The sequence below is a fragment of the Juglans regia genome, chromosome 9, assembly GCF_001411555.2.
Source record: "Juglans regia cultivar Chandler chromosome 9, Walnut 2.0, whole genome shotgun sequence".
Lineage (NCBI taxonomy): Eukaryota > Viridiplantae > Streptophyta > Magnoliopsida > Fagales > Juglandaceae > Juglans > Juglans regia.
Genome location: NC_049909.1, coordinates 14,978,709 through 15,005,993, shown reverse-complemented (window position 1 = coordinate 15,005,993; position 27,285 = coordinate 14,978,709). Strand labels below are relative to the sequence as shown.

General features: G+C 35.1%; 3 protein-coding genes and 1 pseudogene across 5 annotated transcripts; 1 reads left to right on the top strand and 3 right to left on the bottom strand.

Moving 5' to 3' along the window:
- Positions 1-415: 415 nt before the first annotated feature.
- On the bottom strand, positions 416-4,775 carry LOC108994297 (putative glycerol-3-phosphate transporter 4). Of its 2 annotated transcripts, none has more exons than XM_018969435.2 (3): positions 3,398-4,775; positions 1,573-2,118; positions 416-876 (listed from the first exon to the last, which is right to left on the bottom strand). In XM_018969435.2, the coding sequence occupies exons 1-3, from the start codon at positions 4,407-4,409 to the stop codon at positions 839-841; spliced, it is 1,596 nt and encodes a 531-aa protein (XP_018824980.1). In that variant the 5' UTR covers positions 4,410-4,775; the 3' UTR covers positions 416-838. The 2 variants fall into 2 exon arrangements, with proteins under 2 accessions (XP_018824980.1, XP_018824981.1); XM_018969436.2 differs by having other exon boundaries at positions 1,573-2,055; positions 3,398-4,760.
- Positions 4,776-7,322: 2,547 nt separating this feature from the next.
- LOC118349481 lies at positions 7,323-7,965 on the bottom strand (annotated as a pseudogene).
- A 1,043-nt stretch (positions 7,966-9,008) lies between these two features.
- On the bottom strand, positions 9,009-13,211 carry LOC108994381 (50S ribosomal protein L19-1, chloroplastic-like). The gene is made up of 5 exons (XM_018969558.2): positions 13,053-13,211; positions 12,591-12,962; positions 11,519-11,605; positions 11,076-11,209; positions 9,009-9,271 (listed from the first exon to the last, which is right to left on the bottom strand). The coding sequence occupies exons 1-5, from the start codon at positions 13,074-13,076 to the stop codon at positions 9,163-9,165; spliced, it is 726 nt and encodes a 241-aa protein (XP_018825103.1). The 5' UTR covers positions 13,077-13,211; the 3' UTR covers positions 9,009-9,162.
- Positions 13,212-16,720: 3,509 nt separating this feature from the next.
- LOC108994382 (vesicle-associated protein 2-1-like) lies at positions 16,721-26,856 on the top strand. 2 transcript variants are annotated; one of them, XM_035694180.1, is made up of 8 exons: positions 16,721-16,969; positions 17,076-17,204; positions 17,750-17,820; positions 17,938-18,019; positions 23,904-24,019; positions 24,125-24,256; positions 25,007-25,081; positions 26,382-26,856. In XM_035694180.1, exons 2-8 carry the CDS (start codon positions 17,132-17,134, stop codon positions 26,514-26,516), a joined length of 684 nt encoding a protein of 227 aa, XP_035550073.1. In that variant the 5' UTR covers positions 16,721-16,969; positions 17,076-17,131; the 3' UTR covers positions 26,517-26,856. The 2 variants fall into 2 exon arrangements, with proteins under 2 accessions (XP_035550073.1, XP_018825105.1); XM_018969560.2 differs by having other exon boundaries at positions 17,938-18,052.
- Positions 26,857-27,285: the final 429 nt, after the last annotated feature.

The window sequence follows — 27,285 nt, the reverse complement described above, 5'->3', positions numbered from 1 at the left end:
TAATAGTAAAATTATTTGAGTTAAAATTGTTATGAAGTTTTAGAAAGTGAAAGGGAAAAAGATAATAAAAAAATTATAAAGTCAAAAAAGGGTTAGAATATTATTTTTTAATATTATTTTTGTTGTGAGATTTAAAAAAATTAAATTATTTTTTGTGTTTTGTTTAAAAATTTAGAAAAATTGTAATAATTAGATAAAAAAGTTGAAATTTGAAATTAAAAAATAATATTGTTTGAATGTTGAGATAAAATAAAATAGAATGAGATGATTTCAAAATTTTGTGAAATCAATCCAGGCCTTACCCTAATGGTTAACCTCAACTATTGAGATTGCTATGTCCAAAAACTTGAGCATTTAGTGGTTAGGGGTAGATCCCGAGAGAAGACTGGCTTGGAGAGCCCATTGAGGGGCCGAGTAAACAAAATCTATACATTGCTGGGTAGTTTGTGTACATTACAGGGCGAGAAATGCTTTATCTATAGAGATTTTATAAAAAATTTACAAATTAACATAGCTTGATGTTATACATTGGATTGTAATGTTTTTTTTATTGCAAAGTAAATCTAATGTATCACATCAAGCTTCAAGCTATGCTAATTCGTGAGTTCACTTTTATAAAATCTCTACGTGAATCAATTCGCACAAGTCACAAATCCCTAATAGGATATTGAGTGCATGTGGTACAAGATGCAACCAAAGCGATAAAATCTTCGGAAATACATAGGTGCTGCCTCCGTACGTACTATTCATCGAAGTAAACATGAAATACCAGTCCTATGCATTGAGCCTTTTCCTTTGATGTTATCAACAACATGAAGCTTCTTAAGACCCAAATTTATCACCTTCGATCCCTTAGCAGTGGTTGAGTCACATGATCTGCAAAAAGAAGAGAGCACCTGTTAGTCCATGCCTGAGACATCACAGTTCTGGTACCAAGACGTGTAGGAGGGATTCAAGATGAGGAATCTGGGGCTTAGATACAAGTGAAAATAGATGGCATATCAGCAGTTGATCGTGGATTTTGAGAACCACGGCCATAGACTGAATCCGAAACTTCGTAAAACCCTTTTTCAAAGCCAAGATGATTGTGTCAGAAATTCCTAGGGAGTATCTCAGTTGTGAATTGTGAGCTATATTTGTCATCTCTTAAATAATATTTGAACAGGGTAACAATTCAATTCCATGAACAGTCCAAACTACCATCAAAGACTAGTGATTGAACATTCATCGAAATGAGTAGAAAGATGATTTCACTCCACATACTCGGCCTCGTTTGTTTTTGTAAATGAGATGAATTGATATTAAAGTTAAAAGTTGAATAAAATATTATTAGAATATATTTTTTTAATATTATTTTTATTTTAGAATTTGAAAAGGGCAAATCCACGTAGGCAAAAATAAATAAATAAATTCATTGGTTGTAAGATGCATGGAAGCTAGGGGCAATTTTAGAAACAGACAACCAGTAATTACCCTATTGCTAGCATTTCAGTAAATTCAGAATTCAGCACTGGATTCAGAGAGAGAAGTATAAAGGTAGGTGGCAAAAAAAGGAGGGAATAACTGTCTTACCTCCAAGACTTTGCTGGCCGCTGGATTGAGACATTGGATTGCAAGTTCTCTCAGAGAGTTCAGCTATAACCAAACCCGACAAAAGAAGTCCCGCAATAAGAGCACCAATCATTAGCATCACAAATACTGCATCCCATCCTTTTGTTGAGAGGAACCCAGTAAGAAAAGGGCCAAGAGCTGCTCCAACTGATCCAGTGCCATCAATTATGGCAGTCACTGTTGCCAATGCTCGAGAATCCCCTCTAAGGGAACTGTGGGTGCCAAGGTCCGCAGAAACTGCAGTGGTGATGAGTGCATAGGGCCCGTTTATAAACAAGCCAGTTATCATCATAAGTACAATGTTGACATTCACTGAAACATTTCCGAATCTGCGATACAAAAGCATTGAAGGAATTGCAGCATACACGAAGCTGGCAGCTGTAGTAGCCCTAGCACCAAGTTTATCAGAGATGTAGCCAGCAAGGATTCCACCAACAATGCCACCTACATCAAACAAGGTGGATAGATTTCCAGCAGATTTCACAGAAACATACTCTCCACCAATTTCTGCCAAATCATAGAAACATTATGGCAGATGCATAAAGACGATTCAAGGCACGGTATATGGCTTAATGAAATCATTAAAGTACTTGGAAGCAGGCAACAAGTGCAAAAATCTACCCTTACAGAAATGGTGCAACTACAGATAGCCATGTTCATAATGCATCAACTTATCAACAGTATCAAAATCAATTTTCTAAATTTTAATGGAGGTTACCATCCACACATAAAATACACAATGAATTGGCAAAAAATACTTGATGGGTCCTCACAGTGACGATTTTTATCAGAACATGCATGAACCCTCACCCATCGGGTGGTACAAAGGTATATTGCCTCTATTCTTACGATAAATCAACAATGGGTGCAAACAGGAATAATCTAGTTAGGGGGACTCACAATAAGGTACAGAATGTTTTTGAACTGTCAACCTGAGATCTGTTAAAATCATTAAGTGACAGGCCTTCAAATGAAGATTCATGAGCATGTTTGCATGATTAATCTTTCAAGCTATCTTATGGTAAAAATATATATGTGCGCACGGGCACACATACAAAGGTACAAATTGTTAAAAAATATAAATATAATTTGAAGATAAGTTGTAAGCAGTTTTCCCTTCTGAATATAGTTGGGTCACTACTTAGATTAGGAAGATGACACCAACATCAATGTACAATCACATCACTTTTCTCTTTTATTTTGTTGAAAATGACTGTCACTTTGCCCAGATTGTATGGAATTAACTGTAATTACATGAAACCATAGAGGAGCAGAAGGAGGAGCAGAAGGAGGGAGACACAAGATACTTCAACCATATCAGTCTCCTTTTTTTATTGAAAATATAGCACTTATTTATATTTCCTAGTTATTAATGTCAATTTAAAATAGCAATTCTATAATCAACTGGAAACCATTGATTAGGAGACACTATCTTTATATATTATCCTTGTTGTGCAAATGAGACCAATTCACCTCTGATAGAGAAGGTCATTTTGGGACTGCATAAAGAACTATTTATACTGGTCCCACAGCAAGTTACCATACGCTATTCTTTTACCTCCTTTATGTAAGCAGTTCTTGTTACTTCTAGCTATCCAAAATTGCTTAAAATCTCCTCTAATCTTGTTACTCAAGAGTCCGAAAGAACATACCATGCAGGAACAAAACTCGAAAGCTATCTGACAAGCCAAACAGCAATGTAAAATGTTACGAACTTAAAAGTTACATTAGTTTAGACTTCTATGTTGATTAAGCTGATTAATAAAGCTGGGAGTATAGAAAATACCAGTCTGACTAAGATAAAATGGTAGCCAGTACAGAAATGTGTAGGCCACAAGCTTAGCGAAGAAAAGGCACAGTGCAAATGGTATTACTCCTGGTATTAAACAAGCTTCAAGAAGCCCGACACCTCTCCTCCTCACCATCCCATGTTGGGAGACAACATTTGTTTCCCCTTGCGGCACATTTCCTTTAGTAATCTGAGCTTCTTCGTCATTAGGCGTTTCCTGTAAATTCGACGCTACACCAGGCAGGCAGGTAAACCCAAAATCCTCGGGGTAAGCGGGCAAGAACAAGTAAACCATTATCCCTCCCATAATGATAAATGCGCCTGGAACTATAAAAGACCAGCCCCACCCATAGTCCAAGACACTAGCAGCCAAAAGAGACCCAGTGATATTCCCAACAGAAGTATGCGCATTCCAAATACCCATTATCAAACCTCTCTTCCTCTTCCCAAACCAACTACCAATAACAGCAACAACCGAAGGCCAACCCGTTGCTTGAAACAACCCAGCAGCCATTTGCATTACAAGAAAATACCAAAACGCATGCACATTCCAAAAATATCCCATCCCAAATAACCCAACAAAAATGCCACTGCCGATCATCCCATTCGCCAAAAACAGCCGGAGGTCCAACCTATCGCCCAAATGTCCGGCAACAAACATTCCCAAAGAATAACATGCTAGGAATGCAACATCAATCTCCCCCAATTTCGACGGTCCATCCGGTTCATTAAATGGAGCCCAACCCTTGTATCTCAACGTGCTAATGTCATTATCTACAAAATTCTCCTTGATAAAAAACTTGCCAATAGGCCAAGGATACTGCCCCGGGATTCTTTTGGGGTCAGGATACAAAACGCTCTTCACTATGCTAGTAGGTTTTCGAGAAGCATGATAACAAGCATAAGCAATGAAGGTAATGAACAAAACAAAATACCTATAGGTAGCAAAGGACCAATCCCTGCCTCTAATGCTTCTTATTAGCAAAATCCCAGGTGGGGTACCTCTCATTGTGTCAGAACTCCGAGATATTCTTTGCAAGCCAGTCACCAGGAACAACCCGAAATTCCTCACCAATCATGACAACCCCTCATAGCACATTCAAAATCAACAGGAACAGATACAAAATGAAGTTAAATTACGTAACAGGCCAGTAAGGAGAAATGCATCCAGAGAGAGCTGAACCCAGAGAATGCAACCTTATTCGGTTTGACCGGTGGGATTGGCGAGGAAACCGAGACAAAGTAGAGAGAGAGAGAGAAAGAGTGAACGAGAGGAAAAGCGAGGAAGGCGGGTGTAGGGACGGAGCGTGGAAGAGCGAGGGACGAGGCGTGGCCAACTGTGGGGATTTTGAAAGTCCTTTCCGACGTTTCCGTTCAAATTTTTTTCTCTCTTTTTGTTGCTTTATACTCACGCATGCTGCCCACATTACTCCTATTATTTATTTATTTATTATGAAAAATGGAAGAGTTAACACGTGACGTGATCTTAGGTGGGGTACTACAGAAGTAGTATGAGTCATCATGCATCGGGAACAGCATAGAAACGGCGCGGGATACCACCTATGTCGTGGTTACGCTACACGTGTTACACATGATGTCATTATTAAATAATGGTAAAAATCTCATCAAATTTTTCTCAAAAACCAAAAAACAAAAAAAAATCTCATCAAATTTTACCTTTTTTTTTAATCAATGCAGATTTTTTTTTTAAGGAAAATGATACACAACATTTTTCATAACAGTTTTACTACACAATTTTTACTACATTTTACACTTTTTTATTTTTTTTTATTTTTAATATTTTTTTTTTGAGTTTATTCTTTTTAAATTATTTCAAATTTTTTTATTCATTATTCATATAATAATATTTTATAAAAGAAAAAAATAATAAAAATTAAAAAAAAAATAGAGTATGGAGTGTTAGGAGGTTGTAAAGATTTTTTGTTTTCATAATTCTTTAACACGTAACATTTTTCATAATTCTCTAGGCATCTCTATTTTAAATGAGAAATATTTTTATAAGAAATTTATAAAAATAGTATGTTTTATAGAAATATCTTTAAATTAAAACATAATTATATAAAAAGTTGTAAAAAGTAAGATTCGAAAACTAAAATCAAGTAAGGATTAATTTAATGAATTAGGTGATCTAAGAGATAAATTCATAACAATTTTGAATTGGTTATTTCAATGTTAATAAAAAGCATTAAAAATCATATATATTGCAATTCAAACATTTAATATAATGTATAAATGAGTATAAACTATAAATTTATTAACTAGTTTCAATAAAAATATGATAAGAATCTAAATAGTTTCAATAAATATGTAATCTATATATTTAATTTCAATTGTCGATAATTTTTTATATTACATACAAAGAAGATAAATATCATTAAGTTATAAGTACATGAGAAATGTGTTATTTTATGCACAACTTCAAATTTAATCAAAATATTCATCTATCTCCTAATTTTTTGTTCAATTAAAAAAATAAAGAACTACATATTTTATTTTTCAATTTTTTTGTTATTCTTATTGAATACAATGATGAAGTTAATATATGTTTGGTTATATCATTTTGGTCTGAGAAATTTTTTTTAAAAAAAATCAATTGTTAAACAACTTAAAAATAAATACAATTTTGGATAGGCTTGAATCGATCTAAATCAATTAGAGTCGGTTCTAAATTGATCAATTGAAATAATTTAGTGAACTATTCAAAAAACATGTGATTCGAGGGGCAAAATTGTAAAGAAAGAGCATCCCGCTTTTGCATCTAGAAGTTTTTTTTTTTTTTTTTTCCTATCTCCCCCCTTCCGGGTCTTCTCGCATCTCTGTGTAACACACCTCAATTTGTTTAAAGAGAAATATATAGAAATTGCCCATTTCAAGTGGAACACCTCGATTAAAGAAAGGAAGAAGATGATATGAGAAAAGAAATATGAATTTTCATTAATTTCTTGGATGTCTGAAATCTAGAGCCCTTGGCTCATACATAAGGAAGATGACCGATGACCCTTACATGGATCTAGGCTAACACAACTAAAAGCATACAAGAAAATAAAACTAAGGCCCACTAGGTATCTTATAGTCCAAATACATTCTGAATTTGAAATTGTAAATGAAATTAAACGAGCCTAGGGCCCATAACCCAGGTTCTTCATTCGGGAACTGTGACAAACCATCCCTCGTAGAAGTACATTGTCCATAAGGTGCTGTTTGGCTGTCACACTTTCTTTATAATTGGAAATTATTAACTTCCAGCTCATCATCAATGACCCAATCAAAATTTTCATCTTTTACCCCATGTCCTACCAGGCCCATGCAAATAGCCTTGAAAGAAAAAACATATGGGGAGGCCATTTGGTCAAAAAACTCTTTTGCAGACTCCTCAATTCCCTTGAATTCACTTACCAAGTATTCCAACAGCGCATTATCAACATCGTCTCCTCCCAAAAATGTGTCTCCATTTGTTGTTTTCACCTCATCACCAGGAGCCATAACAATATCAATTGCTAGAGATGATAATTGCGCTGTTATGAATGTGGAACAACTTGCATCAACTCTAGCAATCTCTGCTGAAACAGCAGCACTTGCAGTAATGGAGAGACCAAGACACCCATAGCCCTTGATTGTGCCACCTGCGATATTCAGGGCACCCAATTTTGGAATAACATGAAACGAAAACTTGGCCTTCTTCCAATACTCTGCCATTATTGGAGCTATTTCTTGCTCCATGCATTGTTTTACTTTCATCCTGATGGCCTTTTCATCAGTAGTCAGTAGATCGTCAAGTTTAAAATAGTCTGAAGCCTGAAGCATAAGGAGGAAAGACGAACGTTGGAGTTGCTTGCAGAAATGCGATGGAAACATCCAGTGGAGGTAATTTAAAGTTCCTAAGTACAGTATATGTTCCCACCCAAGAAATAAAATCTCACATAAGCATTTTATCGAACTAGTCGTGCACAAAACTCGAATAACCATTCTTACCATACAATCCCAACGCAACATGAGCATACAGATTACTTAATTTGTCCAAATAAAAATTGAACAGTTCCAAAATCAAGATTGTAATAAAATTAATCATCTCCAACCTTATTATTGGGTAGTAAGTAACAAGTTGTGCACCTTCAACCTTGTTGCGGTCAATCCTTTGAATCGGGTTTTTACTCTCATCATCATCATCATCTGGATGCTCGATAAACGGTTATTTGCTAGATGGAGGATTCTTATGATCATTGTCTTTGTCAGGACCAATGCCTTCACCTTTCTCATTTCTTTTTTCATCATCGGAGTTTAATTCTCCTATTACAATTCTCGATGCTTGACTAGTGTGATCCTTCCCACCGACTGCAGCACTAGAAACAAACATCCCAAAATCAAACAAACTTCCAAAGGGGTAAGAGAAAGAAGGATCGTCAAACGAATCCCTGTCTCCAATCGGACTAGGCATCATACTTCTACGAGATCCAAAACCAGCGGAGCTCCAGAAACTTTCCAACAAATCACTCGAGTGAAATAAATTGTACGGGCCTTCTCTTCCCCTCTGCATATTGTATTGTGCTGACTCCTCTTCAAGCTAGCCTTCATAATGAAATGGTTCTCTTTCATCCTTATCCACTTCAGAACCAATATTTTGAAATTGCTAAAGGCACTGCTTATTGTCATCGTGCTTCGTGTTCCCGGTATAAGCTCCACCGAATTGACCAATCATGCTCACCCCCACTCCAGTCTGCAACACCTCGATGATATCTTTGGTCCCCAAATATGCTTTGGTCATGCCGATGCCTCTATGAATGATAGAGAGAGTCTCGTTGACTTTGTTAGGGATGGTCGTACTGAAGAGCTCTAGTTGAACTACGACATTCTTCTTGTGCGTGAGCTCCCAGATTCGTTGGGCCTTTTCGCCGACGAATATGAGAGGAGATCCAGAGGCGCCAATGGCTAGATCCCACGCCAGGTTCCATACCCCATCGCCATGGTCATAGAGCATTTCGTGCAGCTTCAGGTAGCTCATGGCCCTAACGACGGCAGCGTTGACCACCTTAGCTTCTAGTCTTTTATCTTGACTTTTAGCAAACGCCTTACGTGTAGCCCTCACACTAATGAACCTTCGGCCATTATCATCTGAGAGAGAGACACGAGATGGAACCCAATGGAAACCAAGAAAGACACGAGGAAGAGAGGAAATAAACGAGAGAAGAGTGATTAAATCCCGGAGAGACCTAAAATAAGAACCACGCCTCATAGAGAAAGAGAGTGAGTGAAACCTTAGCCCTAGGAGATGGGAAAAAAGAGTTAATAGATAAAATGAGAATGGCGTGAGTTTTCGGGTTGATGGTGAGGAGTCGAGAATCTAAAACTCAATGCCACCTGGATCAAGTTTACATCTAATGGCTAGGCCTTCTTTTCTTACTATTAGTGAGTGTATGTTGCTAGGGACGACCGACATATATGAGGGAAATAGAAAATAAATTTTTTAAAAAAAATGAAGGAAATTATAGCTGGAAAGGGAGATTAGAGAACTGAGGAATTTCATTGGATTCACTTCCCTTTTTTCTACCGCCATTATTGCGTGTTCTTCTTCTTCCTGCAACGCATAAAGTTGGTGTTGCAAATAGGTGACCTCTTCATTGAACGGATATTATATTACAACAGAATGGATTAATGGATGGGTTACTGCAAGTTATACAACTTCTGATCAAAACTCAATAAATTAGTCTGAAAGGGAAAACAAAGAGTAGTTGCACAGATGTTCTTCATTTAAAAGTGGAGAGTCTTGGAAGCTTGTCTCTCAGATAGTACAGCCTCGCCCTCCTGACTTTCCTGTGCTTTAATACTTTGATTTCTTTGATATTTGGCGAGTAACTGCAACAAAACAATGATAAAGCACAAATCAGGCTGCATCAAGTTCATACAGTACACACAACGGAATTAGAGTTACAAGAAACATAATAAAAAAAGGTTTTAAAAAGACAAATGTAATGATATATTTAGCATATTATAGGGGATGTTTGGAAACAATTTTCATCTCATTCCATTTCATCTTATCCCATCTCATCCCATCTTATTTCCTTCCAAAAAATATTCAATCACAAACACTTTAAAACTAATCATTACAACTTTCCCAAACTTCCAAACAAAAAACAATTCAACATTTTCAGATCCCAAAACAAAACTAATATTAAAAAATTATATTCTAACAATATTTTAACTTTAGAACATTTTTTTATTCAACTTTTTCTCTATTATTTCCCAAAACCCAATAAATACTTAACTCAAACTATCTCACTACCATTCACAAATTATCTTACTACTATTCACAAAATTCTGATCTCATTCCCCAAGCAATAACTCTTTTGAGTATTATGCAACATGACAACTAAGGTTAAATTTAAATAGTGAGTAGAAAGAGATGAGTAGAGATTAAAGTTGAATAAAATATTATTAGAATATTATTATTATTTTGAGATTTGAAAAAATTGAATTGATTGTTATATTTTGTGTAGAAATTTGTAAAATTTGTAATGATAAGATGAGATGAATTGAGAGCCCCTCTTAATCCAAACCGAGCAATGATCAACTAATTATATAAATTTCGAACATAAAAAATTTTATACTTCTCTCGTGGCTTCGAAAATATACACAACCATTATATTTGATAGCCATGACCAAAAGAGTGTACTAAAAAAAATACTCCAATACAATGCAATCCTAGAGTCTCTAATTATCCGGTTACTTATGGTGCCAGGCTATAGAGTCATGTGCTTGAAGGACTGAAATAAAGTTTGTTTTCATTAAATGCAACAAATGCACTTTTCGCGCTTTAAGCTCACCCCTAGAAGCACAAAAAAAAAAAGCACGCTTTTCAAAATGCACTTCCCTTTAGTATGCGAAGCACTTAATAAGATCTGTTATTAATACTTTAACCTTGTACATTTTTTATACTAATGAGTTCAGACCCTTGCTTCTTCTTTATATACCATATGTAACCTGTTTTCATGTACAATATGCTTGCATGATTAGACTATTACACTGTATAACTTTACAAACATACAAGAGTTCAATGAAAAAAAATTATTATTTAACAGCCCATACATGCCTTTCCAAATTCTTCTCCACATAACTTCATCATACCATTACCCATACCCAGTATTTGCATCCATACATTCCTATTCCAACAGACTATATAACATCAGGATAATGCCATACCAGCATGATATGCTCTAATTCCAATAATTTTCTATTCAACAGATTGCATAAAAACCTATTTACTTCCTGGATGTTTTTTTAGCATAATGTTTCTTTGGATATGGGCATTTAGGATTCCATTATATGGCTTCATTACCAGTTATATACTGCCGTAACTGAAAGCAACATAGAATGCAATAACTTTCAGGTCTCACATTTCCAAGTGTTGCAAACGCTACCAGCATTTGTGACACCTTGGGAGGATGTACTAATCCAAAGTCACCCTGATGTGAAAACTCAATGACTATACATCATATTGCAAATATTTTGTTGTATGTTTCATTAGTTATTCACTAATTATTTTTTCTCCTCTTTTCATAGCCACTCATAAATATTCTTATTCTGATCGAATTTCTCGCAATAGAGTTTTAGCCAAAATAAGCCTCAGCAAACAATGAGTCAATAAAATAGATGTACTTACATAGGGAAAACAATCTCAACCCCTACACCAGCGATAATTCTCCGAATCCGAATTGTTGTGTGAATACCAGCATTTTGTCTTGATATAATAATACCTTTGTAGACAGACAACCTCCGCCTATTTTCAGGAACTTCCTGGAAGTGAATAACATTAACAAAAAATCAGGAAAGGACTTCATTAAAACACAATAAACAAACCTAAAAAATAAAAAAGAATCAGAAACACATTTACCATTTTCTTTTATAAGTAAAAATTTATTAATACCAATAGGCATAACCAAGTACACTAGATGTATACAAGAGAAGACACCCAGTTGGGGTGCAAAAATAGATACAAGGAACAATAAACCCATCTAAGAAAATGAACCTAACAAAGTCCTAGCCCAAGCCCAAAGTACCAATTTTTTTTTTATAAGTAGCAACAAAGGTAATAACAACATTTACCAATTTAATTTCCACAATATCTCCAGTTCTAAGGTCTGGAACTGGCCTCTCCTTCTCTGAAGCCTCAACTGCCCTTGTATTCAATATCTACACATTCAACGGCATAATTTTGATCATTTCATCTAAATCACAGTAAACCAGTGGGTTGTCTAAAGAGAATAACTATGGGGGGAAGGTGAGGATAGTAAAAAACCAAAATTTAGAATGTCGAAACTTTTTCTTTTAGTATCCAACTACCTTTTTGTCTAAGATATGGTCAGAAAATAGCATAAATTATATTATGGAAGCTAGAATCCCTTTCAAATGGCTGTTCATTGATGGCAATGGTAATAAGACTGTATCCCTCATTGTCTAGGCTGTTCAAACACACATCTCAGTCAAATTGAACCTTTTCCTTTCAGTACTCACAACGCAGTAATGAGCTTTGTGGATCCCCAAATGAAAATTTGTTCAAAATCTGCTTTGGTGATCCAAATCAAAATTGCGGTAACAGATGATTGATAGCACTTAAGCAGTTGATCACCAAAAAAAGTTTGAAAGGACCTTTCTATTCTTCCCTCCTCCCCCCTCCCTTTCATGGATGGCCTCAGAAACTCGTGGCGGTGTTTCTGAAAATTATTTTTCTCCATTCTTTACTTCATATTTCTTTTCATATAACCCATTTTCAGAAAACATTCAGTTGACATTCTCAGCTACTGTTTTATGCTCATGAAAAAGGCAACCACTGCCCCGTCCCGAATTGACAAACACGAACATGCTGAAGAAAGGCGCGAGAGAGTCAGTTGATACTCAACTCACTCTCCTCTTCAAGAATTAGGTAAAACGGCATGCTTTTATAATTATCATTTTAAAAACAAAAAGGAACTTCTCATCTCAGAAACTAAACAGAGCCTAAAATTAGTGCACTCGACTACAAGTAAGTTTTAGATTAGACTATATTAAAAAAACAACTTTTGAAGTAGACGGAAGATCTAAGGTTCCATTTCTTCCCTTTTCCCGTTTCTGGCATGAAGTCAGGAACCGAAGAGAGGGGTATAAAGGGGCAAAAAAAAAAAGGCATTAAATGATTTACCCCCATTATATCTCCGAGCTTAATTCGAGGCTTCCTAGGCGGCTTGGCTTCCTCAGACTGAACTTCAGTCTCTACTTGAGTAGATTCTTCAACATCAACCTCTTCCTTATCTTCAACATTCTCAGTCACCTCTGCTGCTGCATTGGTTTCCCCTTCAGCTTCAGGATTTGATTCAGCTCTGACAAAAAAAACCCGTTTGGGTGCCACCGAGAACATGGGATTCAAATTCAAGCCAATCGAGAACGAAGAAACCCTAGAGACGGAAGTCCGAGCACCAGACTTGAACGAGGAGGGAAGGCGGGAAACACGCGTAGAAAAACCCATGTTCTTTTGGGGACATTGGTGAGGGTTTCTTGGGGTAATAATCAGAGCCTACATACAAAAACTCATAGAGTTCATTGAAATCATTATCAAATTGAAGAAAATGAGAGAGAGAGAGAGAGAGAGAGAGTGAGAGAGTACCTGAGGAAGAAGTTTGGAGGCCATGACTGGAACGAAAGAGAGAAATGGGAGAGAATTACTGAGCAGTGGACATGGAAGGGTGCCGTCACTGCGTTCCGACTCAGTTGAGAGGGATAGGACCGAAGAGGGTACCGAGCCTTATCTGGTTCTATCCGTCCCACACGTGTAGGCACCTGCTCGTACAGAATCGGGTCGGCCAGCGGATAGATGATTAACGAAAAACCGAACCGACACGACTACTTTTACATCGACTCGTCCAAAAGATAAATATTTTAATTATTTTTTATGTAAAATTATTCTTATTATAATTAAATATAACATATTATATAAATTTATGTTAATTTAAATATTAATACCATTTAATAATTGAAAAGTGCTACCTCTCTTAATAAACTTTTTAAAAAATAAGTTTTTAAATTGATATAGTTTGACGTAAGATTTTAGATTTAGTCCAAAATAAAAAATTGTATAATCTAATTATTGATATATTATTTTTGTAAATTTATTTTTATAAAATATTTTGTAAATAATAAATATCTCTAAAAAAACATATAGGATTGAATTGTGCATGATAAATCTCAACTCACTCTAATATTTTTAATACAAATTAGTAAAATCATAGTATGACTTTCAAATATATCTATCAAATGTGTCAATTCATATTTTTTTTGTTTTTTTTTTGTTTTTTTAATAGTTAAAGAAGTGATTATTAATAAATTTTTTATTTTATTATTATTTTTTATTATTATTCAATATTTTATCATTACTTTATTACTATTATTCATAAAATATATGAGATCACCTTACTACTCAAACACAACTGTATCCTAACATTGTCCGTTGAAATATTGTACCAATGGATTGGTAACGTTGGTTAATTACTGTTTATATAAGATCTTTTGTTCTTTGGCAAGTATATTGCACTAATTATCCAAATAAAATTAATTTACGAGTAATACTATATACATCATTAAAAAATAGTTTGCATGGTGGAGTTTCCCACCTTATATCTAAAGTATAATTTGCGATGGAAAAGAAAAGTTAAGAAGGAATTGTGGGAGGACGATAACAAATTTGGAAGTATCAATGACTTTATAATTAAAAATATTTTTATAAAAAATAATATTCTTATAATTATATTTTAAAAAATATTATTCATTTAAAATAAAATCGTAAAATAGTTGCATATAAAGGCTTATGACTTTATCATTACTCATTACTCATTTCCCATTTCCTTAATGTTGATGTCATTTTTCGAAGTAATGTAAGAATATCCAAATTCATAAAAAAATTAGAAGGAAAAAATAAATTAATACGATGGTGTTTACTAGGTGGAACTTCTAGTATAATTTTAGTTTAGTTATTCCTTATTCCTTTCTGATTTCTATCAAGAAATGAATAGATTTGTTTTTATAAGAGAGAAACAAAAATGAGTGAATCAGATCCATTAAATCATGGCTTAAAATTAATCATATAAATGAATGTTGTAAGTTTCTAACCCTCGTGATGGTTTGTTTAGAATAAATGTAGCTATCATTCAACCAACTTAATTATTTTATTGAAATCAATTAGAACCGATCAATGAAGAAAAGTATTGAAAAACAGTCCATGCAACGTTATTGTATATGTCCTGTATACATAGGCAGAACCATAAATGTTCTCGAGGGGGTCAACTTTTTCAACACATGACACGCTTATATAAGATAAAAAGAGACAAGTCTTAATTTTTATTTCACGAAAAATCACTAAAACATAACTATGTATAAAAATTAGATCTCGATAATTTGTTATATACATGCATACATAAAATTCTACAAAATACACGAACTTAACATCTGTTTTCAGATTTCTGAAAATAATATTTCATGTGATTATATTCATCTATTATTATTATTTTTTATTATACGATGTAAGTTAGTTTATCAAGTTTAATGTAAAATCTAGATAGTTTGGTATCACATTAGGGATATAATGATAGAATTGAGAACTTAAATAAATTTTTTTCTTACTTAATGAAATATAGGGAATGAAACTTATCAACTATTTTTCATATAAATAATCAAATTTAAATATTTTTCTTGAATTTATTTCAAATTGAGTTCCACATTAAAAGACTTTGGGATACAAATTAATAAGTTTATTATTTCTCATAAACTTAACTTTAATTTAATTTAATAGATAGTATATAGAAATTATACAAAATTTTGGGACTATACGAAAAATAAATTGGATAGGCATTTATATGTATATAGAAATTTTAAAAAATTTTGGAGAGCATGTTGAAATTATAAAAATTTTTGGGGGCCATTTTCTAAGTATAGAATTATGAAAACACAATTAGGTGATTTTTTTATTTTTTTATTTTTAAAATTTGGGGGGCCAGTACATAAAAAATGGGCACATTCACTGGACCCGGTTGTTTTATATATCACTTCAGATTATCAATTTCAAGAATAAAGAGCAATACAAAATGTGTTCTTTCTAGTTTCTACCTAAAAAATATCTTTACACAATTGATGTAAGAAAAATGTGACCATATTTACATTATAATTCTAAAAAGATTAGTTAATGTGTAAATTAGCAGCATCACCACCTTTAGAAGTTAATCTTGACCGTTAAAAAAATAGAAATTTTAGACACAAATAGGATAATGAGAAGCCATGTTAAATCCATTTTCCACTCAAGCTTTTACTTTTATGGACCAAGGCATTTTACCTTTTCAACTTTAATATTTTAAGCAACGGCGCTTTGAGGTCTCGTTCGATATAAAAACGGTTCTATTTTATCTCATTATATTATTATAATTTTTTTAAATTTTTATATAAAATATAATAAATAATTTAATTTTTTAAAATCATAAAATAATAATAATATTTTATTTAACTTTTAACTTTCATCTAAAATAATTTCATCTCATCTCACTATCGAAACAGGCCTTAAAACTTAGCATTGATCTCTATATCCATTACATCCATTGAAATCAGCCTAAACTCTATAATTTTTGTATGGATGAATTGGATTCTCTTAAAATTGCTACCTAAACTATATAATTTAAATTTAGAGCAACACATACATTGTGAGATCATATAGTTTTTATTGATCGCTTAATGATGTTGAGAAATTTATACCGACTGAGAATGGATATATATTTTTCCAAATCTAGATCCTAAAAATTAGTAAGTATATTTATATGACTTATCTTCAAATTTATTATCTCAATCATCACATGGTAACATAATTATCATTAATTATAAAACTTAGAATGCAAAATAATATATAGACAAGAAATGCTCTAATCTTTTTAAAACAATACTAATAAAAATGCTCTCATAGTGACACGCAAGAAAGTTGGTCCGGCTTCCGGTCTACCCTTGTTTGGATGATGGGATAGTCTCAACTCATTTCATATCATCTCAACATTTAAATATCAATCAAATATAATTATTTTCTTAATTTCAAATTTTCATATAACCATTAACTAATTATTATAATTTTACTAAACTTTAAAACAAAACATAAAAAATAATTCAAAATTTTCAAATTTTAAAATAAAATTTATATTTTAATTATATAATTATTTTATTTAATTTTTTAATTCAAATTAATTTATTACTATTTACATATAATTTTATTACTATTTATAAATTTATTGTCTCCTCTCAACCTCCAAAGAGGCATAATACTCAGGTGACTCAAAGCTCTATCACTTGAACCGGACGTCGACGTCGCTGCTATTCGACACGTGTCGTTTCTCGCTGTCTCTCTCTTTCTGTGTTTCTGGGGCTGGTTCGGACCACCTCGAGAGCGAGTCCGATCAAGGTGGCCAAAAATCTCGGAACCACAACCCCACCCATCCACCGCGATATAAGTTTGGACCGAGCCATCCGCAGCGTTCCCATATTCCTTCCACACCACGTGTGAGTCAGCCCCCAATCAATTCTTCCGAGTTCTCTCTCTCTCTCTCTCTCTCTCTCTCTCTCTGTGAGTGTCTCTGAATGCTCTGGGGATTGTCTGAATGGGCAGGTATTATTAGGGTTTGAGTGGGTCGTGTTAGGGATCATTGGTCTGTTAAGTTCATCATGAGCGACGGTGGTGGTGGCGGCAGCGGCAATCATTTGGTGTCTGTTCAACCTGACGACCTCAAGTTCCAATGTATATTTACCTCTCTCTCTCTCTCTCTAGAAATTTTCCTTGAAAATGTTCTGTTTATCATAATTTCTTTCAAAATTCTGTTGTTCTTGCATGTGTCTGGATTTTGATGCATTTGAATGGATTTGAATTTAAATTATCCATGTCCACGGTAGGTCGGGAGCTAGGAAATGTGTACCTTTTCGTTGCTGTGATGTATTTGTTGGTCAAACTTTGCGGTCTTGTTTTGTAATGATTAGGCTGGCAAGACTCGGGTACGGTTCATTATATTTTAGATTTAACAATGTCACGATAGGAAATTATGGCTTCTTTCCATTGGAAACTGTGGTTTGATTATATGAAGACATGAATTTCGAAATGAGAAGGAAGGGGACAAGTGATGAACTTCGACCCATGGATTTTTATATGGATATGGTCCACATGGATGCGGAGGAAACTGTTTGGTTTCTGTAATATACTTTGAGTGTCTTCTGCTTATGTGATTTTTGTAATATCATTTTCTTTAAGAAGTTCATATGGACTTATGATTTTGGGATTCAATTAATCAGTTGAGCTGGAAAAGCAATGCTACTGTGATCTTAAAGTTGTGAACAAAACAGAACATCATGTTGCTTTTAAGGTGCCATCTCTGTTACCGTACACAAACATTTTATTTTTTACTTGATATGCATTTGTCAAGCCATTCCAAATTACTAATACGTGTGACTCGAATGTTCCCCCATCTGTTTCTTGCCAGGTTAAAACCACTTCACCTAAAAAGTACTTTGTGCGGCCCAACACTGGCGTTATTCAGCCTTGGGACTCATGTTTCATAAGAGGTGCCTTACAATATCTTGTAAAACTTTTGATAGGTTTGTTTTTCCTTTTTCTTTTTCCTCTTTCAAGTGGCGACCTTTTGATAATCTATGAATATATAGCTGGGGCAAACTGCAGAACATATAGACACGGTCACATGAGCAAAGTAGTGAATCTAGTGATTGGAGAATAAATAAGCATTCAGTGAAATATTGTAAATGCCGGGGGTAGCTTTTGATTGATCAAATGTTCTGGCTGGGATTGATCAATCATATGCCACTTGATCGTGTACTATTACCGAGTACTTTTATTTTTTGGTGGAAATGATTAACTAACAAGGCGATAGGAAAACTAATTACAATCCACCAAGCATGAATCTTACATATAGATAAAAAACCAAAAAACCGATTGAACTGAACCAAACACCGCTTAGGTCAGTTTCGGTTCCTAGGAATTGAAACCAATTGAAAATCGGTTCGGTCTTGGTTTTCATGGTTTGAAAACTGAATTGGACCGAACCAAACCTGATTTTTTTTTTTAAATTTTGTTTATATTATATATATTATATGCTATATATCTTATACATATTATAAAATTCGTATTATTTATGTGTTCTTGATATAAACTTACTCTTAAACATGAGTATTAGTATTATATTATTAATATGTTATTATTTCTCCTTATATATTAAGTTAGATACTCACATATATAATATAGTATAAGAGTACACTTTTGATATATATATGATACATACATTTTTTATAAGTACATTTTTACACATTTTTTTGTGATTATATACATGGTGTTTTTGAAAACAATATTTTGGACTCTATCATATTTGGGGTAAAAAAAAATTCATTTGGGTCAGAAAAACCAACTAGCTCAACAAAAAAGTCTAAAACCGAATCACACCTATAAGACTGAATTGAACCGAACCTGACAAAAACCGAAAAAGTCGAAAGTTTTAGTTTTTGGATTAATCGGTCTGCATCGGTTCTTAGAATTCCAAAACCAACTTAGACCGGTTCAGTTCCAAAATATGTCCAAAATTGGACTGAACCGAACCGATTGAACCCCTAGCAAGGAGATCCTGTTAAACATGGGTGAAAAATCCAATGACGAAGCTTATGGCCGCTTCATTACTTGTTCTGCTAATTGAGGAAAGAGTCCAATCTGGAGTGGTAGTTGCCCATCTTTGTATATCACAAATAGAATTCTCTCTTTCTTATTTGGTCACTTGAGATGTGATGCAGTACAATAATTGCAATACAATAGCTGAATCTCTTTCATGGATTACCTCAAACCAATTCTTTGGAGTGGCAATGGAGTTGGTCATCTCAAAGTTCGTGCCTCAGCCAATTCCAGACAACATTAGCCCATAATTCCCTTATTCCGTTACCCATGTGATCTATTGTAAAGATAGCTAGAAAAACCTTGTATGCTCTAAAGGTTGTGTCACAATTTAGCTTCGCCCAATGATTTGAAAGGGCCTTCCAAACATCTCTTTTGTTAGGTCTTTGAGCCATGCTACGCCATGACAACTTTTTGCTATATTCCTTAAAGACTTTATATATCCCATATTGAGCATAGAAGGTTAGTGAATGGTATTGCACATTGTGTAAGAGAAAGAAGTCCTTGTTGTTTATAATGATTCTAAGTAGCTCCAATTGTAACCATAACTAGTCCTTTTGGAGTATAAGCTCAAATTTGTCTTCGGGTTTCCTTGGGTTGTTGCAAATGGTTGCAAAGCAAATCTCTAGCCAAAAGTGTGGATTTGAGTCGTGCCATCTACGATGGAGTGGCTTAACAATTCTTTAGGAATTTAAAGGGAGAAAATTGTAATACCTCGGATTGAGTATAGCATGAGATCCCACATTTTGCGAGAGGGAGAAGTTATTGCAGTTTGTAGTGATTTTCAATGGGCTCCAATTGTAACCTTAGGCCCCGTTTGGAACTTGGATTGAATTGAGATCAACTTAGTTCAGTCTAGTTTTAAGCTAAGTCTAATCTCCAAATACTCAACTCTCAGATTACTAAACTCATCTCAATTCAAAACCTCTTTATACGTGAGACTCACAACATTTTTTCAACTCAACACATTTTTATACGCGAGACCCACAACTTTTTCAACTTCCCATAAATATATCTAAACTCATCTTAACATCAAAACACATCTAAACTCATCTTAGGTGGATCCCATAAAACTCACTCCACTATCTTAACTCACTACTTGTGATACCTCATATGATATGGATAATGGTAGGTGGTGTATGAGATCCCACATTGCTTGGGAAGGAGAAGTTCTTGCTCTTTATAAGGTTCCAATGGGGCTCTAATTGTATCATTGACTAGTCTTTTTGGAGTATAGGCCATGTGGTTTGGGCCTTCCATTGGGGCGTTACAAATGGTATCAGAGTCTATCCCAACCAGAAATGTGAGACTTGAGCTGTACCACCTACAATGGACAGGCCCGACGAGGACGTCGAGAATTTAAGAGGGGTAGATTGTGATACCCCATATGATATGGATAATAGTAGGTGGTGTATGGGATCCCACATTGCTTGGGAATGAGAAGTTCTTGCTCTTTATAAAGTTTCAATGGGACTTTAATTGTATTATTGACTAGTCCTTTTGGAGTATAGGCCATGTGGTTTAGGTCTTCCATTGAGATGTTACACTACTATTCATAAAGAACTCAACTCATCTCAACATCCAAATGGGACCTTAATCTGTACTTTTGGAGTATGAGCCCATATATGGCTTAGACTTTTTCTTGGGTCATTATAGTCTCTCTTCACTTTCTTCAATACTTTCTCAACATTTGTTGTACGTATTTGAAGCATAATTAATCTCTCAACTTCCAAATGATATCCAGGGAGTTACAAATGAAGCATAATTGAGGCAAGTCATGCGCTTGAAACCAAATCAAGTTTCAAGAAAAGCAGGGAGTTACAACGTCTTCATTGGGCAATCAACTACAACACTAAGAGTGGTAGCTCAACTAGAGGGAAGTCCAAAGGGAGGACATTGTGAAGTTTTAGTTCTAAAGGAGGAAATAAGAGGTTGGGGTTGGGTTTTCGGGTAGCGTTTTAGTTCTACGGGAAACAAGGGGTTGGGGTCGGGCTTAGTGTATTTTGGGTTGGGGTCAATGGGCAAGGTGTTTTCTTGTATACATCAGTGTACTTGGTTATTCCTTTTTTATATATATAATATTTTTACTTATAAAAAAAAAATGATATCCAGGGTCTCTACGAGTGAAGTTGTAAACTCATCTTTGGAAACTTTTCCAGCGCACTAAGATGATGGCTGGTGCTTAATACTTTGGCTAAATTCCATGATTGATGTTGCTCTAATTGCTTCTTTTTTTTTTATAGGTAAACAAGAATTATTATTTCAATAAAGGCAACAAAGTGCCAGTTACAAATGTCTTTATGCCCTATCTACGTAGGCGCATTAGAAACTAAGAAATCATGAAAGTTAATGCAATTGAAGTCCACAGCAATAGCCAAAGTACAAAGAGTCCTAAAAAAGAAAACTTTAAGCTCCGCCAAAGATATCTCTTTGTCTTCAAATGTCTGCTCATTGCGTTCCTTCCACAAGTACCACATGATACAATTTGGAATCATTTTCCAAACCGCTTTGATCTGTTGCACACCTCTAATAGGGGTCCAACTTGCCAACATTTCCGCCACAGATTCTGGCATCACCCAAGCTAGATCCATTCTATTAAGCACCTCATACCAGAGAGACCTAGCAACCTCACAATGTAAAAATAGATGATTCACCGACTCACCCTCACTTTTACACATGCAGCACCAATCTATAATGATTATCCTCCTCTTTCTCAGATTATCTGTAGTGAGAATCTTACCTAAGGATGTTCTTCATACAAAAAAGGAAGCTTTGGGTGAAGTCTTGTTCTTCCAAAGCCTTCTCCAAGGAAACTGTGTCTCAGGTTCTTGTGTGAGAACCTTATAAAAGGATCTAACTGTGAATACCCCTCTCCCCACAGGAGTCCACCACAACCCATCTTCCTGCTGGATATTCGGATGACAAGAATACAACAGACTATACATGTCTACAAAACTCTCCACCTCCCAGTCTTGTGCTGCCCGGATGAAGTTGATATTCCAGTGTGTACTCCCATCCACTCTTCCCATAAGCTCTGCCACTGTAGCATCTTTATCACTTGCAATTAGGAAAAGTAGAGGAAACAAATCTTGAAGGGCGTTGTTACCACACCAAACATCCTTCCGAAATCTGATCCTGGACCCTGTACCCAGCTGAAGCCGAGTATGATGATGAAATGCTTCCCACCCTCTTCTTATATGTTTCCATAGCCTCACTCCATATGTGCCTCTAACTTCTCTAGTACACCAACCCTCCCCTAATCCACCATACTTCTTCTCAATCACTACTTTTCATAAGGCATCCGGTTCTTTAGTATAACGCCACAACCATTTCCCAAGCAACGCCCGATTGAACAATCTCAAGTTTCTGATACCCAATCCGCCACTGGAAATAGGACGGCAGACCTTTTCCCACTTAACTAAATGAAATTTAAATTCCTCTCCTAAACCACCCCACATAAAATCTCTTTGTAGCTTCTCAATTCTACTAGCCACACTTGCCGGTATAGGGAATAAGGATAAGAAATATGTGGGTAAGTTAGAAAGTGTACTCTTAATCAACGTGATCCGGCCCCCTTTTGACAAGTACATTCTCTTCCAACCTGCCAATCTCCTTTCTATTTTTTCAATCACCGTATCCCATATCGAGCAAGTCCTCGAGTTTATACCCAACGGTAGTCCCAGGTACATCATAGGAAGAGATGCTATCTTACAACCCAATATCCCTGCCAACTCTTGGACATTCTGGACTTCCCCAATCGGCACCACCTCGGATTTATCATAGTTCACTTTTAAGCCAGATACAGCTTCAAAAGTCTAATTGCTAAAGTCTAAGACTCCATTCCCACCAATAAATACCACCCCATTTTAGCAGCTATACAATTATTGAATATGTGGAGAGTGTATTATTTGCTAATTCACAAAGGGTGCATATAGAGGATTCTGTGTGGCACCAACAAACAACTTATGATCATAGAGGAAGGGCATCTGCTGCAATCCTCCATAATAGCATTTTGAGTCTTTCATGCAAACAAGCACTCTGAATTTTCCTCCTGTTGTCATTCTCCATAACAATGCAACATCATTGTCCACCCAATGAGGAGATTCCACTCTGAACTTTCCTTTCTCATCTGCCACCTAAGCAAGAGAATTTGCAGAGTACCTTCAGTTGAGCTTTGTTCAAAAAATAGTTTGTTTTTAAGAAAAAAAATTTTACGTGTTTTTATTACATTGACAGCCATTCTCCAAATTTATAAGTTTTTATTTATTCCATTGACCGCCATTCTGCATGATCAAATCATCAACCATTGAGGGAATAGATGCATTTATATAATCTCTTGCCCTTGTTCGAAACCTGCCTGGGTATCTATGGATTTCTCAACACATCTACATCTCTTCCATTACCCACAAGAATGTATGCACCTTTTTGAACCACATCATAGTCTGATGCATTGGTATAGCCTGGTCTCTCTAGAAAAACTGTATTGCCAACATATTTACTTCTAAGAATTTGCAACAGCGGTCTGCCCTGGTTTGAAACTACCATCCAGGCCAACTTAGCAAGAAAAAGGCTTTATTGATGTCTGCAAATAGACAAAGTCCTGAACCACCGCACTTCTATGGTTGGCGCAGTCATTCCCAAACTTCAAGTTCAATACAGTGGGCCTTTATTCACTTACCGCTATCTGGACAATATTTGTGTTTAAAGTATTCTCCAATGGTTGCACAAGATTTTCTTATTTTTAATGGTACCTTAAACTAGCTTCTTGATTTGCAGTCACTCTCCAAGCCCAGCAAGAATATCCTCCAGATATGCAGTGTAAAGATAAATTTCTCTTGCAGAGTACAATAGTGCCTCCACATACTGATGTTGATGAACTTCCGCAAGATACTGTAAGAATGTTGATTTTGAGAGCCATGTCATCGTTTGACCAACTTGATGATATCCCTTTGAAATAACATTGATGTTCGGACGTTGATGTTTACCATTGAATTCAGTTTAACAAGGACAGTGGAAGGGCAATAGAAGAATGCAAGCTTAGAGTTCTGTATATCTCCCCTGCCTCAGCCCATGCAAACTCAGAAAATCAAGCATTAGCGGGATCTACTCAAAGTCCTGATGCTAACTCTGTAAGTTCTATTGAATTCGTGATTTTGATTTTTCTTTTGTCTGGCTTGTGAGAATATGTGTGGTCTTATATGCGTTTCAGCTCACAACTACTAAATGTCCTGGTTGTGTTTTGATAGTAGCCATATGATCAGTGCATGAGATCTTTAGGAACACAAAAAGGTTGAAGTTGAGAAAACACATGGAAGGGATGAAAAAAAGGTACTTAGAATGATTTGAACTTGTAAAAGAAATAAAGAAAATAAAGAAAAGAGGACTCCCTTCCAGTTTCCAGCACCAGCATTTTCAGCAACATAGTTATGCCTGTATCAAATGCGCCAAGTCAACCTACCATTACCACTGATGTTAACAGCTGGAAGTTCCTCTCATTTCTCTCTTTCTGTCTCTCTGTCTCTCTCTCTCATTATATATCTTAGTTACCATTTAAAGGTAGTTTTATTTGTTTTATCAATTCTCCTTTTGGTAATCAATTTTGTCTGTCTAAGTGACTGCTGCTCATGGATCTTCTTTGAGAAATGAGATGGTTTTGTTGAATCCCTTTGTTCTTGTATCTGTGGTTACCTGCTGTCAGTTTGCGAACTCTTAACATGCTCATTAAGCTATTTCATTCGTATCAATAAATTTACTCTTACTCGTCCAAAAAAAAAAAAAAACCATTCTCATTAAGGTGATTACTTCCTTTTGCCTTGTGGATACTAAGTCCCTCTAGTTTTTCTTTTAATTTTTCTTCCTCCTTTTTCTTCTGTATGCAGAACCAGGCTGTGCAGCGCCTGAAGGATGAAAGAGATGCAGCTGTTCAACAAACACAGCAACTGAAACAAGAACTGGTATTTGTGCTCTCTGTCTTCCCCTTGATCAATTGGTTTCCAGTATGATTTAGGCCTCTTTTGTTTTCACAACTCATCTCATCTAATCATTACAACTTTATCAAATTTCCACACAAAAAAAAATAAAAAATTCAAATTTTTTAAATCCCAAAACAAAAATAATATTAAAAAAATATGTTATAACAATATTTTATTCAACTTTTAACTTTAATTTCAACTTATTTCATCTCATCTGCGAAAACAAACTAGGCTTAGTGGTTTGATGATGATCGTGATGAAGTTATTATCTCAGATTCTTCCTGAGAGGCAGTACATGCGTAAATGTACATAGTACCTATAACGCCACCTCCCAAGATGCCTTTTTTTTTTTTTTTAAACCTCCCAAGATGCCTTACCGACATGATTACTGCAAAAAAGTCAGCTGAAAACTTGTGTTATTTTCCTCGTTAAATGGGGGCCATTTTTTTTTTTGGTATCCATGTGCAAAATAATTGGAACCAAACAACACTTTTTTTTAATCGATAAATAAAATTTAATTGAGCATGAAATAGAATAATGCCCGGTATATGGGACATATACAAGAACGTTGCCTATGCATGCTAGTTTAGCGAATGGTTCTCCCCAGCCTTGCAGCAAAGGAAAAGTTCTTTCTCTAAATCGGCCCAGGACATTCCACTACCAGCTTCTTGTGCTGGTAGTGGAATAAGGTGAGTGCTCTGATCTATGATGGCCCTCCGAGGAAGCTAGGGGATATTCTAACCAATAGGATCTGGCTGCTAGTAGATAGTATAATAATCTCTTTCCTGCTCTTAGGATGTAGCTTCATTTCCTTCCCTTCCTCACTCGTATTACAGTCCTAAAGAAGAAAGTCATGGACATTGAGTCCATTACAAACAATAGCTCCCACCCAAGAAAACAATGTTTTAAAGAAAAATACTTTCATCCTGTGTACTTGGGCTTTGCCTATTATTATGAATAAAACTTCTTGATTACTTATAAAAAAAAAAAGTAAGAACATACGATACAATGAAAATCAACACTTGTATAGCTTATTCCATGATCTTTCTGATTAGCATATAACTACGATATTGAAATCCCTTGAACGAGTTCGACCATTTGACTGTCCCTGTCACCTATTGATGCTTAGAATGTTGGGTGGAATTATTTTCATCTTCCCTTTAATATGTAGGTGTGGCTACCAAGATAATCTACTTTTCCCGGAATTTAAATTTATGATATATTCAGCTGCTGACTGACAGTTGTGACTTGTGAGTACTAGTTAATTTTTCTCATCTTACAGGACATGCTGAAGAGACGAAGACCTCAAAAAACTGATCATGGCTTCTCACTCACTTTTGCAATCATTGTGGCACTTATTGGCATCGTGGCTGGCTTCCTGTTGAACTTTTCATTGTCTTCACCATCGGCAGAATGATTGGATACTTTCCAGGATTCGGAAGATTTTATTTTTCTTGTCTGTTTCACTGTATAATTTTAACGCTTAGTTGGATGTTGCATATTTTCTTCTCTGCTTTTGTATATTGGTCATAGTAAATCCGTTGTGGTCAGCTGGTTCACAAATTATGTTATTTTCCATTCGCAGGTTACTCCCAATGTAATAGTGAAAATTTGGGAGAAGTTCTTGACTTGAGAGTTCTCGACTCCGGGGCCTAGAGTGGGAGAGGGATAGACATATGACTTGTTATTGAGTATTTAATGTTGCACGAGAAATTTACTTGGACAGCTATAAATGATACGCGGTCTATTTTATGCATCTATCTCTTTTCCACTCTTGGCAGATCAAGAACTCTAGGAGATCTAAATCCAAAAATTTGGTTAGTTCCATATGTTAATAACGTTACCATTTTTTGTTCTATATTCTTCTCTATTTTTTTTTCACTTTGGTAAGTAATGCGACACTCATTTGAACAACTTTGGTCTTCGTATGAGAATGTTCACAACTGATAAGGGTAGAGTGATCACCTTGGAAAGTAGTGTCTCTTAAAACTATTGAGAATTATTGGCATATATGGAGTATAATTCTATTTCCGAAGGTAGCTTTTATGGTTGCTATTGCCAAATTTTATTTTATTTATTTATTTTTATTTCTCTCGTTTTGACATCTTTACCTTCTCCTTCTCCATTCATCTATTTCCATTATTGTTGTAACCGAGATCTAATAAGATACAAAAACTCTTTTTATT

Excerpts from the sequence above, each read along its gene's own strand:
- LOC108994297 (XM_018969435.2), bottom strand. The coding sequence starts at position 4,409 with ATGAGAGGTACCCCACCTGGGATTTTGCTAATAAGAAGCATTAGAGGC. Across the intron at positions 2,119-3,397 it reads ATTTTATCTTAGTCAGACTG|AAATTGGTGGAGAGTATGTT; the intron begins GTATTTTCTATA and ends ATGATTTGGCAG. Across the intron at positions 877-1,572 it reads CGGCCAGCAAAGTCTTGGAG|ATCATGTGACTCAACCACTG; the intron begins GTAAGACAGTTA and ends TTCTTTTTGCAG.
- LOC108994381 (XM_018969558.2), bottom strand. The coding sequence starts at position 13,076 with ATGGCCTCCAAACTTCTTCCTCAG. Across the intron at positions 12,963-13,052 it reads CCTCCAAACTTCTTCCTCAG|GCTCTGATTATTACCCCAAG; the intron begins GTACTCTCTCAC and ends TTTTGTATGTAG. Across the intron at positions 11,606-12,590 it reads AGCTCGGAGATATAATGGGG|ATATTGAATACAAGGGCAGT; the intron begins GTAAATCATTTA and ends TTGAATGTGTAG.
- LOC108994382 (XM_018969560.2), top strand. The coding sequence starts at position 17,132 with ATGAGCGACGGTGGTGGTGGCGGCAGCGGCAATCATTTGGTGTCTGTT. Across the intron at positions 17,821-17,937 it reads AACATCATGTTGCTTTTAAG|GTTAAAACCACTTCACCTAA; the intron begins GTGCCATCTCTG and ends GTTTCTTGCCAG. Across the intron at positions 24,020-24,124 it reads ATGAACTTCCGCAAGATACT|TTTAACAAGGACAGTGGAAG; the intron begins GTAAGAATGTTG and ends CATTGAATTCAG.